This window comes from Rhizophagus irregularis, chromosome 29 (assembly GCF_026210795.1).
Source record: "Rhizophagus irregularis chromosome 29, complete sequence".
In the NCBI taxonomy this organism is placed as follows: Eukaryota; Fungi; Glomeromycota; class Glomeromycetes; order Glomerales; family Glomeraceae; genus Rhizophagus; species Rhizophagus irregularis.
The window spans coordinates 2,407,324-2,423,877 of NC_089457.1; the positions used below are offsets into that span (position 1 = coordinate 2,407,324).

Sequence of the window (16,554 nt, forward strand, 5' to 3'; positions counted from 1 at the left end):
CGCTCGCATTTATCATTATAGCATGTTAAAATATACGCTTAAAGCTTTTATTCATTTCAAATTATGCAAATTTTCTAAAATTCGTTAACCGACAAAAAACAATAAAACTCGTACAATATTAATTCTATTAAAACAACATTAATTCTATCAAAACAATATTAATTCTATCAAATCTAATATATTATCATCTAATCAAAACATTCAATAGTTTCCTTTTCCACATCAATATCCATATTATTTGATTCTTCCACAACATCTATATTCAGTACTTCGCTGTTTATATTTTTTTCGGTTTCGTGCGATATATCAAATTCAGATTTCTTATTATCCATTAAATAGCTTTCTGATATTTCATCATTAGGCCGTTCATTTTCTTCTTTTTTCTGTTCTGATCCGTGCCCTGCTTCGTTTTCTTGATTCTGATCTTGTGAATATTTATTTTCGTTATTTTTTTCTTTCATTCGTTTTTCAGGTGCTCTTTCTTTACTAAGTGCATCTATATTAATTTACAAAAAAATTAGATGCAATTGCCTTTTTATTAGTCAAATGTTTCCATATTTTGTAATCGCACCTGGCTTTTCATCGTCCACTATAAAAGGGTTTGTATTTGAACAATTAAATGGAGCATCCAAAGTAGACTCTATTCAAAACAAGATTTATTTGTTTAGTAACAAATTTTTTTAATTGAACACACTTTTTTCCTTAAAAAAAAAGTACTTTTCAGAAAGTAGGAACTTATAGGTGGGGCTGATTTCTTAAGTTTTGGCAAATCATCATTATCTTCCTGTTTCTTTTCATCGTTCGTATCTTTTGCGCTTCTTTTTAATGAAGGTATTTGTCTCCCTTCATACTGCGACGACTCGCTCATATTGTTGTGATTAAGATCGGATACATATGTAGAAGCGCTTTTAAACATAGGAAAATAAATTACACGTTAGTAAAATCTTGCAGAATAAATAATTTAAATACAAATTGGATCATTTGGTTTACTTACTCTGTGCTTGCCAAGGGTTGTGAATACGATGTTGCTCTATTTGATAAAGTATTTTTTCTCCCTTGTCTTCGTGATATTGATCTTTCTTTTTCCCTAATTTTTTCCTTTTAGCAATAAAGAAAAAAAATTAAATTATTTATTGCAAATCTTTCAAATAATTGATAAAATACTCACTGATTTCAACTTATTGATTTTTTCAGCTAAGTTTGGAGCTCGGTAAAATTCGGCAATTTTTAGAGCAGACTCCAAGAATCTCACTGAATTTAATAATTTAGCTAAATCCAAGGCACGTTCATATTTTTCTTCACTGACAGCCATCTAAATTTTTAATATTATACATTTAGTTAATTTAGTTACAACATTTACAACATAAAATTTTTTTTAGAAAAAATAAAATGTTTAAAATTTAACCATTATTAATTCGATTATAATTTTGTTAGCATTTCTTTCTTTCTTCTTTAATTGTATAATCTTCTCTTCATTTAACTCGTTCTTTGCCTTGGCTTCTTGATATTGGAAGCTCGATATAATAGATTCACGCATCCATCTATGTTGAAAGAGTGAGTATTTATTAAATTTTCCTTTATATAATTTATATGAAACTACCAATATACCTTTCTTCATAGTGTCCGTTTTTATTATCAAGATGCAAGAGCGGTATTTGCCAATTAACCTCATCGTATGCTGGTCGGGGATAGCGGGGAACATCATCACCATACTAAAGAGGTTTGGAATTAGAAAATATGTAAATAATATACCAAATAAATCACATTTGGTTATTAGGTATACATATTAAACTTTGCAATTAATTAATTACCTTAAGAATAAAACACATTAATTTAGATTCCATAACCGCAACTGGCCAATATATCCATTCTTTTTCTTTCTCTCTCTCCTTTTCCTCAATCTCTTTTTCTTCATCTTTTTCTGCCTTATTTTCTGAGATGTCATCTAAATCAATGACATCCGAATTTCTTTTTAATGATTTCGAGCTATCTGCATCAGATTTAGGCTCTTTTACAATATTGGCGGTATCTAACACAGGTACCCATCTTGCTTGTTTGTATACTCGATGATCATGAAGTATATAAAGGACACCTTTAGAATCAAACATTGTTGGTAACTAATAATTTATTAAGACAACATGTAAGGATTAAATTCAGAATTTAACTACTTCAGTAGATTAATTATTATAAAGCTTACTCCTTCTTCAGAAAAGCCTAGCCATTTCAAAGTTGATTCTTTAGATATCGGCAAAAAGTCTTTTTGTATATCACCACGATCATGCATATCATACAAAACATATCCAAGATTTTGCGAACCTGTCACATACCAAATGCCTAAGTTAATAACACTATTATTAAATAAATGCATGACCGAAAAAAAAATATTCACCTTTATGAGCTATACTTAAATGATAAGCGACCAGAAGTAAATTATTATATGCCGCCATACAAACGATAGAAGGAAAAGCAAATATGTAATCTTGAAATCCATTAAGAGAAAAGAATCGCAAATAATTATTGGAAGTTGCGATAGCTATTGATTGATCACTTAAAGCAATGGCTAATATTTAATAGAAAAAAATAAGTATTATTCTGTCAAGATCATGCATTGAAAGAATAACAAAATTTACCTATTATTTCTTCATCTATGGGAAGTGTTTTCATCCATTCACCTTTTGGTCCCCAACTATTATTTGGCTTATAATATAATATACTTGGATTCCCGTTATCAGATCCTACCGCAAAAAGTACTCCGTGTGTGCCTTAATAAATTAATATTAGTGTGATTTTCTTATTAAAATCTTTTTATCCCAAATATGTTCCAAAAAATTTAATACCAAGACAAGCCATAGTATAACCAATATCGTCACGAAAATTATATCCTCTGAATTGTGTTTTGTTATTATATTCAACATTTACCGAGTGAAAAGTAGTATTATTTACTGAGTGAATACAACCAAGCCAATTGACAGCTTATAATATTAAATAAATTTAAAATTAATACTTGAAATAAAAAGTATACTGAATAATTAAAGTTTCAATACCTAAATATCGACGACTATTTTTCATTACCGATGATCCAGGCTGAAAAGGCGGTTGAAGCTCAGCAATACCTAAATAATGAATAAATTAACAAAGAATAAAAAGTGATAGTGAAATGCAAGACTTTTTTCCTTACTACTTGATTCTTCGTGAATTATTATCTGCCTTTGCTGCTGCTTCTTTTTTGGTGAATATCTTGGTTTATCTACGGCAACATAATCATCTAAACCTGCGTCTTTATCTAATATAGATTCGAAGTCAAACTTATCAGAAGTACCGTTTACGTCCATTGAACTCTCTATTATATTCGAATCCAAACCACATTATTAGTAATTAATTCGTTAAAAAAGTACAAAATAAGATAGAATAAAAGGTAAAAAATATATACCAGAAGCTTTCTCAATAGAAACTGATTTTGGTAAACTATCCTTAGGGCTCATGATTTCTAAATTACGAGAAATATAAGATTATATTTAAGGTCCTTTAATAAATATATTTATAAATATATTCTTTAATTAAATATTTGTATTTCATACCACCATCTTTTGACTTTCTTTCTCCTGATATTTCATCGTCATCGGTATCAAGATAAGATGATTCTCTTCTGTTTGATTCATCTATAAAGTGCTCATTTAAAACGTAGTAGAGATTTAAAATAATCAAGTTAACATTATGATAATCACTTTACCTTTTGTTTTATCTTTCTTATTATCTATAACCATTGTAGGAACATAATCTTCATCTGCGGATTCTTCCGCGAGATCGTCGAGAAAATTAAACGAATTTGCTTTTTTTACATGTAAACATAGATTAATTTAAATTGCCAAATGAAAATAACCTAAAAAAAAGCTTCATACATTTATGTTTAAACTTTTTTCTTGAAATAGTAGAACTTAGTTCATCATTCGAAGAATCACCTAAAACAAATTTATATATCAAATTACTATATTATAACAATAATCATCTGGTTAATCAAATTTAGTATAAATACAAAACAACAACACTAACCATCCGGTTTAACGAATGAACGTTTCTTCGTATCATTCTCATCATCAGAAAAATCAAAATTTTTCAATTTTTCGTCATCCGCATCCGAAAAAGAATCTAAAATTAACATTATATAATTAAATATCTATTAATAATTTTGAAATAAATTATAGAAACTTTACCGGTAGATTTTCTACGGAAAGTGCTTTCCTCATCAGATAAAAAGTTAATGGATTCAAATTCATTTTTTCGACCAGCTTTTGATAAAAAAAAAGAAGAATATAATTTCACATTTATTAATAAATTGGAATTATTAACAAAATAGAATTAGATCATAAAATTTACCGGCATATTTTCTGCTGGGGGTATCTTCCTCATCAGAAGAGAAATTAATGGATTCGAATTCATTTTTTCGACCAGCTTTTATAAGGCAAAGATTAGATTCATGAAAATATCATTTAAGCAAACTAAACACGAATACTAACCAGTCAATGATTTGGGTGACTGTTTCTTTTTTGAGGACCCAACTCCATTATCGTTGCCTGATATATTTATCAAAATTAATGGAAAATTATAATTGGGTGGTTCCAACTTGATTGTTTGTTTAACGTACCCCACCTCCCTCTATTTTTGTTAAAATTTAAAATGTTGATAAACATATAACACCATATGTGTTTAAATGCCCCTCTAAATTTAAATTACAGGTTTCTGGATTTTTCTGAAATTTCCCGAAATTTCCCAAATTTTCCAAAGGTTTACTACATTTAGTTTGTTCAATGAAAACCCACCTCCCCTCTCAAACTTTTCGGAAAATCTGGACGTTAAACAAACAATCATGTTGGAATGGCCTTGTAGGAAATTTTCATTATAAATGTGCCTGACTTACCAAATGCAGTACGATGCTTTTTCCTAGGTGATCCTTTTTCCCGAGAATCCAAATTAGGACGATGAGATGATAGAGACTTGCTTGTCGAATTTTCTATATTATAATATGATTATTTGTTATTATTTAATATAAAATACAATTCAATAAACTGAATAATAAACTCACTTTTTCCACGATTATAAAACTTTTCTTTCACTCCCTTCATACTTTCTTGTATTTTAATCAAATCAAAAGGTTCGGAAGTGGATACTTGAGATCTAGCGGATCCATTGGATCGTTCGGGCGTTTTTAACTCGAATGTCTGAGATCTATCGGATCCATTGGATCCTCCTGAAAAATCAATATTAAAACTCTGGTGAAAAATCAATTATACTAATTCACACATAAATAGTTACCCTTATACTGTTTTTTCAAAGATTTTAAACGTGATTTCATTACTGGATCATCATCATCTGAATCGACATATGAGTGGTTATCAGTTTTGTCGTCCATTGAAGTATCTATGAAAAAAAAAAATGAATCATATTACAAAAGAAAAAGTCAAGCAAAGAAATTATTTAAAAAGTGTAAAATTAATTAAATTACCCATTCCAATTTTATCATCTTGTGTATTGGAAGGTGAAGCAACCACAGTATCGTTCGGTTCATGAGAGATTTCTTCACGTGATTCAACTTCAATTTCATTATTATTAATATCCATGATTTTAAATATAAAGGCCTCTGAGTCAAACCTTACAAACAATCATTAGTCATTTAAAATGAAATTTTTTTTTAAAAAAAAAAAAGGTTCCCGAACATCCTTTTATTCTCCAAAGACAAAATTTTTTTGTACCTAATATAAAAATAAATTATTACCTTTTTTTCTTAAAAAAAAAAATTTCGTAGAAGTTATGAAATATTTTTTTTTTCGAAGTTGTTTAAATAATTCAAAAATGATTTATAGTTTCAATTAAAGGATATCTTCCACGATTTACATTTCTACTTAAGGACAAATTAATCGATTTACGTCATAGATACGAAATTTTAAAAATCCGCGACATACGTGATACGTTTATTTGAATTTTAACTCTAATAAATTAATTTATTTATATTCAAAATTTTGTTACATAAGTTAAATAATTTAAATAATTTAATAAAAATTAATTTTCAATCCTCAATGGACCATCTTTTTTCATTTGAAACAAGTAAAAGATTATTATTATTGGCAGATGATTCTTTATTCTTTTGATCAACTATAATTTGAGTGAAAAAAAAAATTTAATTTTATTTCTTTTAATATAAAGAAAAAAATGAAATCAAATGACTCACGATGATCTTGTAATCCTTGTCCAAAATTCTTATAAACGAATACAGACCAAATTAATGATAACTAAATAAAAACATTTGAATTAATATTATGAAATACTATATATTGAATTATTAAACCTTTTTAATTACTCACAAGAGTCATTATGATTCCGACGATAACTAATAATAGCAATATGTTAATACAAATAACAAAATTTCTTGGAGAGAAACATTAAAATAAATATTCATTACTTACGAAATATAATGAAAAAGTACCAACTATCCTTAACACTTCCTATCGAATAATATAAGAGTATACCAAAATCTATAATAATAACCACCCAAAATACACATACATATATAATACCAAGTTTCATTTCTTTTTTCACCTATTAATTAATATTGATTTAACATTTTTGTATATAAAAAAAAATCTCCCCAAAAGATAGTTAACATACCGAACGATATCCGATTATTTGATTTAGAAAAATTAAGCCTGATACTGCTATATGAAACAAATAAAATGGTTTTGGAAGATATCTGATGTGTTTTATAGATGTAGGTTTGACTCTTAAATTTATTTTAAATACTGTACATGCCTCTAAAGCTAATCCCAATATAAAGAATAAATCAAGCTTAAGTAGCATTACATAGATTAAATACGTCCTAAACATGGCTAAAAAAGAGACAATAAATTTACACGTTAATAATGATTAATATAAAAATAACATATAGGAAGATATATTATCTTTTGATCTAACATGCCTTGTTTTTGAATGTCTCCACCAATTTTTTTATATATATTCCAACCAAATTGTCGATATAATTTCCAACTTAGAAAAGCCATAATAAAGCCAAATATCATTAATACTACTACTAATGGTATATCAAGCGAAGAAAAACTTGGATTAAAATCTATTTCCAATGGAATTTGACATGTCTTGCCGAAATCTTTGTACCATTTTTGAACTTCAAGCATCTGAATCTATAAAAATAAATAAATAAATTAGAATTCTGATGAGATGTAACTGATTTGAAATTATTTATTTAAAGCTTACAATGCCAAAAGATGCACAAAAAAAATTAGCTGCAGCGATGGTAATAATTTGAATTGTATTTTGATTATAGATCTAGAGGAATATTTCGCGATAAAATTCTTTTAAATAAATTAAATAAATTATATTTATAATGAAATAAAGAGTACAACTTTATCTTTTCTTACCGCATTAAAACATAACCACATTTGAAATATCTGAAATATAATAAAGATAACATTTTCTTCAATAATATTGTTTAATCTCAGTAAAGAAGGCTCTAGGCAAGCCGCAGAACTTGAAATTCTTCTGCCGTAAACAATAACACTTCTACTGGTATCTTCATTACGACGATATACTCGAACTTCTAATGCTATTACTAGTATGGCTTGTAAAAGTGAAGTAAGAATAAATAATTGTGTTGTCCTTGATTCATTGATTCGGTCTAGCTGTGATACAATTGTTAATAAACATGTTTTTAAAGAGAATTAAGAGAATTCAAAAAAAAAATTCAGTTATAAAAAAATCGCGTACCAACTTTTTACTTCTGCGTTTTATTCCAAGATTAATAACCATGATAAGTATGTATATATTTTTCCTAGTTCATAAATAGAAACAAACTGTCGAAATTAAAAAAATAAGAATTCATTTCTAACTAAAAAGGATTTTTTTCATGTGGCTATTGCAAAAGTTTAAAAATTATCGAATTTTGTCGCATAGCCGCCATGATCAAATGTATACCGGCTAATGTCAAAAATATTAAATTTGTTGATTTGTGTTACCTTTTGTTTAATGTTTCACATCATTTTGCCCTGCCCTTAAATATGAAATTTTTCTGAGGCTTTTTTTAGTAAAAGTTTGTAATAATTGTAATAATTAATATATGAATATATATATGATACGGAATTTCTATTAAGATCGATCGTGGCAGTGTATCACCAAGAGGCTAAGGCTTAAAAGTTAAAAGATCGACATTGATGAAAATCGGTAGTATAAAATATAAACAAGTATAAATAAATTATTATTTATCTGTTATTATTATTTATGTAATTAAAAAATATTTTATATATTTCGTAACAATCAACCAATCAACTGTTTCACTCGTTGTTCTAATTTAGTAATGATGTTATAAATGAAAACAAAGTATTATTTCACAACATAACATTGTTAAATCACGTCAACTCTCGCGGAAGAGTTAGATGTTATCGAATTAAAATTGATATTTTTTTAGTACCTAAAGTGAAAAAAGATCGATGTGAAAATAATTTGAATTAATTAAATCAGATAATGAACGTTATTAATACGCCATTGATTTTCTTATTAAACTCACATCCATAATCCATATTAGAGTGGCGGTCGGACGATTAGATCATTTTTAATTATCTGTTTAGCATCATTTTTTATATTATTACGCTTTTCGGACTATAAATTAGCCATACTGTTGTATGTCGGTCATTTGTTTTTTTGTCAGACATATTAACTATTAAAGATTAACTATTAGTAGTAACTCTGTAGTCTAATACTATTATCACATGATCGAAATGAGATAAATTATTGTAACAGTTTTGTTATAATTAACTCATCAGCCTTATTTGTCACGTTACTGCATAATTTCAATTATACGAGTGATAATTAATGCGGTGAAATTTTTTTGTACATTAACAACCTCGACACGTGTAAAAATAAAAAACTTTCATTACCGATTGATAGTTCAATTAAGTACAAGGTTCCAATACAAAAATTTTCAAGTAATGATCACCTGTTATTTTTGTTATCAGTTATTTTATCCCCCAAAGCGAACTTTACATAAGACTATATGCTTATTTTATTAAACTTTGGTAACATGCATAGTATGCTTATACTAAATTAGAAATTTATGACGCATGAATCATTCGGAATTTCGGGGTAATTCAAAATCTAGTATAAATTTAATATGCAAATCATGATTTTATTATAGATTGACAATGGAAACGATAAATGAAAAGATTTACTACTTTTATTTCCTTTCAATCCTTCTCTTTCTCTTACCTTTTTCTTCTCTTTCCTAATTCTTTTACTCTTTCTCTTTATCTTATACTTCTCTTACTCTACATAAAACGGTTAAACGATAAAAATTAATAAACCTTCTCTTTTTTTATGTTTTATTGAAAAGTGAACGAGAAAGTGAAAGATTTTGTTAATTTTCTTTTTTTTTTAAAAAAAAAATTTAATTTAATTAATAATAATTTAGTTAATTTAAGGTTTATTGTTATTCCTTATATAATTATTATTTATTCTTAAAAATTATTTAAGAATTTATTAAATATGAAAATTCAAATTGAGGAATATAAAGATCAAATTGTAGATTATGTAACTGTGGAAAGAATAAAAAAATGCCTTATAAGGCGGGTATGTATATTAAAAGAATTAAATGAATCTTAATAAAAGATAAATTATGTTAACGCTCATAAATACTTTGTTTTTTTTTTAGTATGAAAGAGTTACTGAATCAAAATGGACGCGATATTTCATTATTACTTCCATTATCCAAACAATTTTTGCCATAGTTTTTATAGCTAGAGTGTTAGACAGAAATAATAGAGCAGCAAACCGGTTTAATAATGAATCACAGGATATAAAAGACTACAGGTGTAAAACTATTAATAGTGACAGAATACAAAATATAATTGGTGAAAATACAGTTTTTCTCATTTTTAATATATTTCAACTTTGGTTTTGCCAGAATGCGGTAAGTTCTTTTTATATATTATCATTTTATTCAAAGTGATTAATATTTTAATAATGGTTAATCTTTTTACGTGCATTAATGTTTTATCTCCATTTATTTTATTTCTAGATTTTTAATCAAAATACCATACAAATTATAAATATCGCTGTTATCAATTATCTGTGTGCACTTTTTGCTATAGTTCAAATTGTTGAAATTGATATATGGACGAAAAATGCAAATAATTGTCTACCTGGTTTCGATTATCATGCAATTATTGCAGCTTATGAGGTACCATTAATAGTAATAGTAGTAATATGCGCAACTTTACAAGTGTTCTTTACTTGGAAGTTATATCAACAATTCGGTTGGAATATTTATAAAAAAATTGGCGCCGATCTTAGAATGCAAAGTAAAGTTTACTTATTTTATACACTGTATTCGATTCTTTACATTATTATTATTAATCAACTAAGATAATAATAATTTTTTCTTTTTTTTTTTGAAAATAATAATAGGGATTTACCGAACAATGTTAATTTTCGTTATGTTACTAAAGATTGATCTGTTCTTTATGAATTATTTGGCAATTGAAGGTTGTATCGTAACACGACCAGGCCGTTCAAACCAAAATCTTAGTGAGGGATTATATTACTTTCACGTTTGTATAACGATAATAATCGTTTTCTTACAGTTACTTGTTTGGCATTCGGTAAGTAAATTTTTATAATTTAATAAATTTTATTATTATATAATAAATTATATTAATCTAGTTCGATTTTATTAGTTACGTAAAGAGTCTTCATTAGGAATGAAAATTTTTATTGGAGCTTGGATAGTATGTATTGCAGACTTTATAATATTACTCGTAGATTCAATAAAACCATCTAGTGAAGAGAGTTGGTACTTTTTCACTAGTTTTAGTAAGTAAAATTATAATTATAATCTTTTTATTATTGTTGTTCTTGAATTAATTATATTTTCTATGCCCTCCAATACTAGTTGCCGTTGGGATTATAATGGGTTTGGTAAGTAAATCACGTTTGTTTTTTTTTATCCACTGCATAAAACTAATAAAATTACTTTATTTACATAGGTAACACTTCTATGGTCAATATTTCTATTAAGAAACTTCGGCAAAGGTCTAAAACCACATCGTATGTAATCATTGTTTGGTAAAATCAACTAAAAAATCGAATGCACTTATTAACATTATATCTTGATTGTTATCTATAGTCTCTAGGCAAAGCCATTTGGAAACTTTACCCACGCAACAGACGTCCAACCCAACGGATTCATCGACGCCTCAACGTATAGGCCGCTGGGCTATCGATGATTAAGAGGGGGAAATAATATTCCATATAAAAAAATGAACATTTAATATAAATTTTTTTTTCCCGTTGTTTTCATCAATAATATTTACATAATTGTGCCAACAAATTATTGAAAGAGGGGAAAAATTAGATGAAAACAAAATCGAATTCCTTTTTGTAATTTTTGAAAAAAAAAAATCGAATTTGTATTTATAATATACAAATTCATTAACAAAAGGAATGAAGGAATCAGAGAAAGAATGAGAAGCAAAAGGAATATAGAGAAAGGTTTCCTATTAATCTTTATATGTAATATTTTTTTTTTTTTGATATTTGTAATTCTATCAAACTTTAATTTTTCTCATTTATTCTTATTTTGAAACCTTCAAATGACATACTTTTTCTTCTGTATTTCTTCTTTTCTTATGTATCTTTATATTCTTGTATTATTATTCTACAAAAAAAAAATCAATGTACACAATACATTTTTAGATTTATTCAATTAAATCCAAAATAAAATATTGTATAGCTTATAACGCTGCGATGGCCCTTTAATAATAGTTCAATTGCAAATGGCGAAATGAAGTAAAATTTCCCTACTTCATATTTGTCACGTGTTCGATAAATGATCTAGATCAATAGATCAGCTCATCAATACGTTATGTTTATTAAGGTAAATGTACTTATAGGTCATAGTATTTTATAGTTAGTAAGACATATGGTTAATACTTACAATTGCCATTTTCAATACATGACGTTATTGTACAATAGTTTTGCTATAAATACACAACAAAATACTCCCTTACTTCTCTCTTACTTTCTTCAAATACGCGCTTTTTGCACTAAAAAAAGACTTTTAAATAATTATCTCGTTTTCTATTTGACTTATTTTATAAGTAATTATTTCTGTAAAAATGCCACCAAAAAAAGATACGACAAAAGATACAAGAGCTAGTAAGAGTAAGGAAATCAGCGAAACTAATGAAGCCAATGAAACGAGCGAGACGAACGAAACGAGTACGTAAAATATTTAGATATGAAATTTTTTTTTTTTCATTTGCCGTATTTGATACGCGTATGAAGTTATCATTGATTTTATGATAAAGATATTTTTAAAGTTTCCCTTAAGTTAAAAATATATATATATTTATTTATAACGTGTAAAGCTAACAAACTTTTTATAATTTATAGCAAAAAGAGCGCCAACTGCTTACAATCGGTTTATGAAAACTGAACTCCCTAAGGTTAAGGCCGAAAATCCTGGTATGAATCACAAGGAAGCGTTTAAGTTGGCTGCCAATAATTGGAAAGATAGCCCGGACAATCCAAAGGTAAATAGTTGTTAAATTATCTTGTTATCTAAAAGAGATCTTTATTATAATATTAAATATATTCTATATTATTCTTTATATAAAGAATAAAACCGGTTAAGGACATCTCTGCATTGTTACTAAATTCGATTATCGGATATGTAAGCATTGCTTATTGATCTAAATTTCACGTAAATTTTATTATGAAAAGACGCGATACTTATTACTATACATTTTATATTCGTTTTCTGTTTTAAAGAATTTGTAGTAAGAGCATAGCATATTACTTTATTGATAGCTTTTATTTACATATGCATATAGTACATTTTATTTGTAAATGAAATGAAATAAATAAATTTTACATAAATTGTTGTTTCAACATAATGAAATTGACATTAATGATCTGTTTCTAAGGCCATAAAACGTTTTTTGTAGGCATGAACCTGAAGTAAAACATAATCATCAATAGATACAAATACAATTTAAATATAATTAATTATCTTTTACTAAAATAAATAAAGGTATCTGGGAATGTTGTTATAACTATAAATCTACCCAATTTTATTTTCTGTTTCTTTCTACGAAATGAAACTTACAAAGTCTGACATGTGACCAATTATAAAAGGTTTGATCTTCAAATTCGCGTAAAAAAAAACCTTCAACACATTATGAGTGGATTAGTAGAATATGAATTATCAGATAATGAATCAGATAATGAAAACAACGAATTTAATTTATTATCAGTTGATTATAAAACTGATGAAGAAGGGGAAAGTGAAGAAAGGAAAGAAAATAGTTCAGAGGAAAAGCTACTGAAACGTAAACAATTTGACGATTTAGACGATGAGCATGTAGTAATAAGGTTAATTTAAATTTTCTAATGTTTATATACATGTACCCATTTGTTTGAATTTCTAAGTTCTCAAACTTATTTTTAATTCTTAGTAAAAAAAGAGAGTCAATATTAAAAGAAGAAACTCCACGAAAAGATTTACCACCGCTTCCTTCAGATTTTTTACAATTGTATCCAGGCAAGTAAGTATATTTTTTCTTTCTCTTGAGTTTTTTTTCTATTTCCTAAAAATAATATATACATATACTCTTTCTTTAGATAAGAAAAGGAAAGATTACACTAAACATATCGATGATCCATCGAAGCATCAAGGTCGAATAAGATCTAAACCGCATGTTGAAGGTGATTGGGCTACTCACGTTTATGTTGATGGTATGTATGACTTATGACTAATGAACGGTTATAAAATCTATAATTTGTTTCTTTTTTATTAAATCGGAATTTTAGTTACACTTACAGAGGAAGCGGATCATATTATAAATAAAATCGAAGAATTAGCAAAAGAAGTTGTTAGTAAAGATGGGATCAAAATTATTTCATGTATTGAAGACCATCAAGATAATAATTCGTTAAACGAACTTGATCCTAACGGTCATTGTGAAGAAACAAAATTACATATTAGTTTATCGAAACCTTTATTTTTAAAATATCATCAGATTGAACATTTTTGGAATAAACTAAGAAATGGGTTTTTGAATTGGAAAAGGTATTTATAATATTTTAGTTATTATTTATAAAATAATAGGCTAATTTGTCCAAATTTATATTTAAAAAATAGGTTTTCTTTGTCATTTGCTAATATTACTAGTTTTTCTAATGATGATAAGAATAGATCTTTCTTGGCGCTAGAAGTTGGTAAAGGATCAAATGAGGTATTATATTATGAAGTTTCTTTATTTCATCAAATTTATTTTGAATTTCTTACTATATCATGGAGTGTAGCATACACAATATTATTTATTAGCGTTAGGAAGATTTATATTAAGTCATAGAGATGGGAATTTGGCACAACATGTCATACCCTTCCTTTTTTCATCTTTACCCGGTTCAGTTCAAGCGTAAAAAAAGTAAAATTGCTAGTCTGGAATGAAGAAATATGTCATTATTATATCATACCATGTTTATATTCCTCTTAGAATAGATTTATTTTATTTTTTAGAATTATTAACAAAAAAAAACTTTTTTTTTATTTAGCTAAAGTCGATGGTTGATCATGTTAATAAAGTGGCCGAAGATTTTCGACAAAAACCATTTTACGAGGTAAGTAAATATATAAATCCTTTAGTCATTTATTAATAAAAGCTCAGTTATTTGATCTCTTGTTTTTCTTTTTAATAGAATCCACGATTTCATGCAAGCATTCTATGGGCACTTGGAGAAACAAGTATAGACCGTTCTTTATGTGATGCAATTAAAGAAACTGAGTATTTTGAATCAATAACACAACACGTTTTTAATATTGAAAATATGGTTTGTAAAATTGGAAATAAGACATTTACTTTAGATTTAAAATAAAGTATGCAAATATGAATTAATAATTTATAAAATAAAATGTCATTCATTTCACCATTTAAATATAAAATTATATAAATGATAATTTATTCATTGATTTTTCATTTTGCGAATTTCAAAGATAAAAAAAGATGAATACGGAAAAAAAGTTAATGATCTACGAAATGGAGAAGCTGGGGATCGAACCCAGGACCTCTCGCATGCAAAGCGAGCGCTCTACCACTGAGCTACATCCCCAATTGCTTGAAAAAAGTAACAAAATATTATATGAAGAATGATTTAACTATAAAGGTTAAGGAAATTTGCCACGTTAAAGTTTTCTTTTAGTAAGTTTCCGCAGCAAGATTATCACATTACCAAAAAAAAAAAAAATTTATATCATATTTTGCTTATAGATAAATTTTCTTCTTATTTTTATTTAACAGTTAAATAAAAAGAAAGTAGTAAAAAAAAAATTATTGACTACAACTGCTTTTAATCATTTGGTGACAGTAACTTTGGACGAAAGAATGAAATGTCAGAATGTTCAGACAAAATAGAATAAGTAATTAAGGTATTATTTCACTGAAACAAAAACTTTACGATTGAGATACTTACAATATTACAAAAACGTACCTAATTAAAGTTTCGGGTAACACAAATTAATATCTTCTTGTTTTGGTTATAAAATTAACAAAATTAATTTACATTTTACATTTTTAATTTCAACTTTTCTTTCTTCCTTTAATAACAATTAATTTATTTTTCAGGTATTTGATTTTTTTTTTTCCTAATTACTAATACTAATTTTGGTATCATTTAAATAAATAGAAATATTACTTGAAAAGTAACAGATTTATTATAGGAATTTTTTTTGGTATCAATTTTATATTTATGTTGATCATTCAAACATTATGCTTAACAATTTGTGCATTGCAGTCACTCAAACGTTTTATTATCAAACGGATCGACTCAATGTGACACCCGAATATAATTCTGTTCAACGTTTAAAACAGATAACAAGATGGGGGAGGGTTTCCAAAAAAAAATTCTTATTGTGATTCTAAGGGGAGGGTATTTTTTTGCTGTCATACTATTCTTCTATAATAAACAATCAAAATGGGGAAATGAAATGGGGTTGATTGATAACACCTCCAAAGCCTATATATATCTCATTGTTAATTTTGATTTTGATTTAAGAACGTTACTAACCTTCCTTTTTTTCTTCTAAGATGGACTTGAATTCTAATTTGAACTTTTAAATTGTAAGTAGAAAGAAGAGTAGCAGCAATCAAAAGTTTTGATATATTATATAATACTTTACTGATGCTTATTTATAACTTGTATAACTTGTATAACTTGTATAACTTGTATACTTATAGTTTACTTGCAATTTACTAAATCTGAGGTAATCTGTGATTCATCTCATCTAAAGATTAATTTTTTTTTGATCAAATAATATTTGAATCACGTCGGATCGGTCAATCGACTACCCCGACCCGGGTCAGCCTTGATTTAATTGTGATCCGATCGTGCAGTTTATAATTACACCGAATTTAACCTTTTTTTTTTTGATATGCGATTCAGCCAAAAAAAAAAATAAATAAATTAAATAAATTAAAAAATAGTTCGATTACAGTGTTT

The 16,554-nt window shown here is 26.8% G+C and overlaps 5 protein-coding genes across 5 annotated transcripts; 3 read left to right on the top strand and 2 right to left on the bottom strand.

Annotated features, from left to right (window-relative positions):
* Positions 1 to 188: 188 nt before the first annotated feature.
* Positions 189 to 5,615, bottom strand: OCT59_019869 (uncharacterized protein; the record flags this gene model as incomplete). The annotated part of the gene is made up of 26 exons (XM_025321650.2): positions 189 to 496; positions 572 to 640; positions 718 to 905; positions 995 to 1,098; positions 1,169 to 1,312; positions 1,406 to 1,541; positions 1,609 to 1,712; positions 1,812 to 2,117; positions 2,198 to 2,316; positions 2,390 to 2,560; positions 2,631 to 2,762; positions 2,838 to 2,972; positions 3,045 to 3,113; positions 3,179 to 3,340; positions 3,431 to 3,487; positions 3,579 to 3,659; positions 3,731 to 3,829; positions 3,900 to 3,959; positions 4,051 to 4,146; positions 4,212 to 4,286; positions 4,375 to 4,449; positions 4,515 to 4,571; positions 4,916 to 5,008; positions 5,081 to 5,245; positions 5,311 to 5,415; positions 5,501 to 5,615. The coding sequence occupies 26 exons, from the start codon at positions 5,613 to 5,615 to the stop codon at positions 189 to 191; spliced, it is 3,225 nt and encodes a 1,074-aa protein (XP_025168267.2).
* A 357-nt stretch (positions 5,616 to 5,972) lies between these two features.
* OCT59_019870 (uncharacterized protein) lies at positions 5,973 to 7,913 on the bottom strand. The gene is made up of 9 exons (XM_025321649.2): positions 7,771 to 7,913; positions 7,425 to 7,685; positions 7,261 to 7,332; positions 6,968 to 7,187; positions 6,661 to 6,878; positions 6,459 to 6,591; positions 6,357 to 6,382; positions 6,224 to 6,284; positions 5,973 to 6,147 (listed from the first exon to the last, which is right to left on the bottom strand). The coding sequence occupies exons 1-9, from the start codon at positions 7,810 to 7,812 to the stop codon at positions 6,062 to 6,064; spliced, it is 1,119 nt and encodes a 372-aa protein (XP_025168266.1). The 5' UTR covers positions 7,813 to 7,913; the 3' UTR covers positions 5,973 to 6,061.
* A 1,627-nt stretch (positions 7,914 to 9,540) lies between these two features.
* OCT59_019871 (uncharacterized protein) lies at positions 9,541 to 11,788 on the top strand (the record flags this gene model as incomplete). Its single annotated transcript, XM_025321648.2, has 8 exons — positions 9,541 to 9,624; positions 9,707 to 9,964; positions 10,073 to 10,355; positions 10,462 to 10,655; positions 10,731 to 10,866; positions 10,946 to 10,971; positions 11,040 to 11,100; positions 11,180 to 11,788. The coding sequence occupies 8 exons, from the start codon at positions 9,541 to 9,543 to the stop codon at positions 11,281 to 11,283; spliced, it is 1,146 nt and encodes a 381-aa protein (XP_025168265.1). The 3' UTR covers positions 11,284 to 11,788.
* Positions 11,789 to 12,068: 280 nt separating this feature from the next.
* OCT59_019872 (uncharacterized protein) lies at positions 12,069 to 12,834 on the top strand (the record flags this gene model as incomplete). Its single annotated transcript, XM_066143823.1, has 5 exons — positions 12,069 to 12,273; positions 12,448 to 12,519; positions 12,572 to 12,587; positions 12,673 to 12,727; positions 12,826 to 12,834. The coding sequence occupies exons 1-5, from the start codon at positions 12,171 to 12,173 to the stop codon at positions 12,832 to 12,834; spliced, it is 255 nt and encodes an 84-aa protein (XP_066005535.1). The 5' UTR covers positions 12,069 to 12,170.
* A 392-nt stretch (positions 12,835 to 13,226) lies between these two features.
* OCT59_019873 (uncharacterized protein) lies at positions 13,227 to 15,157 on the top strand (the record flags this gene model as incomplete). The annotated part of the gene is made up of 8 exons (XM_066143824.1): positions 13,227 to 13,428; positions 13,512 to 13,597; positions 13,678 to 13,791; positions 13,867 to 14,125; positions 14,198 to 14,291; positions 14,614 to 14,679; positions 14,758 to 14,889; positions 15,053 to 15,157. The coding sequence occupies exons 1-8, from the start codon at positions 13,235 to 13,237 to the stop codon at positions 15,155 to 15,157; spliced, it is 1,050 nt and encodes a 349-aa protein (XP_066005536.1). The 5' UTR covers positions 13,227 to 13,234.
* Positions 15,158 to 16,554: the final 1,397 nt, after the last annotated feature.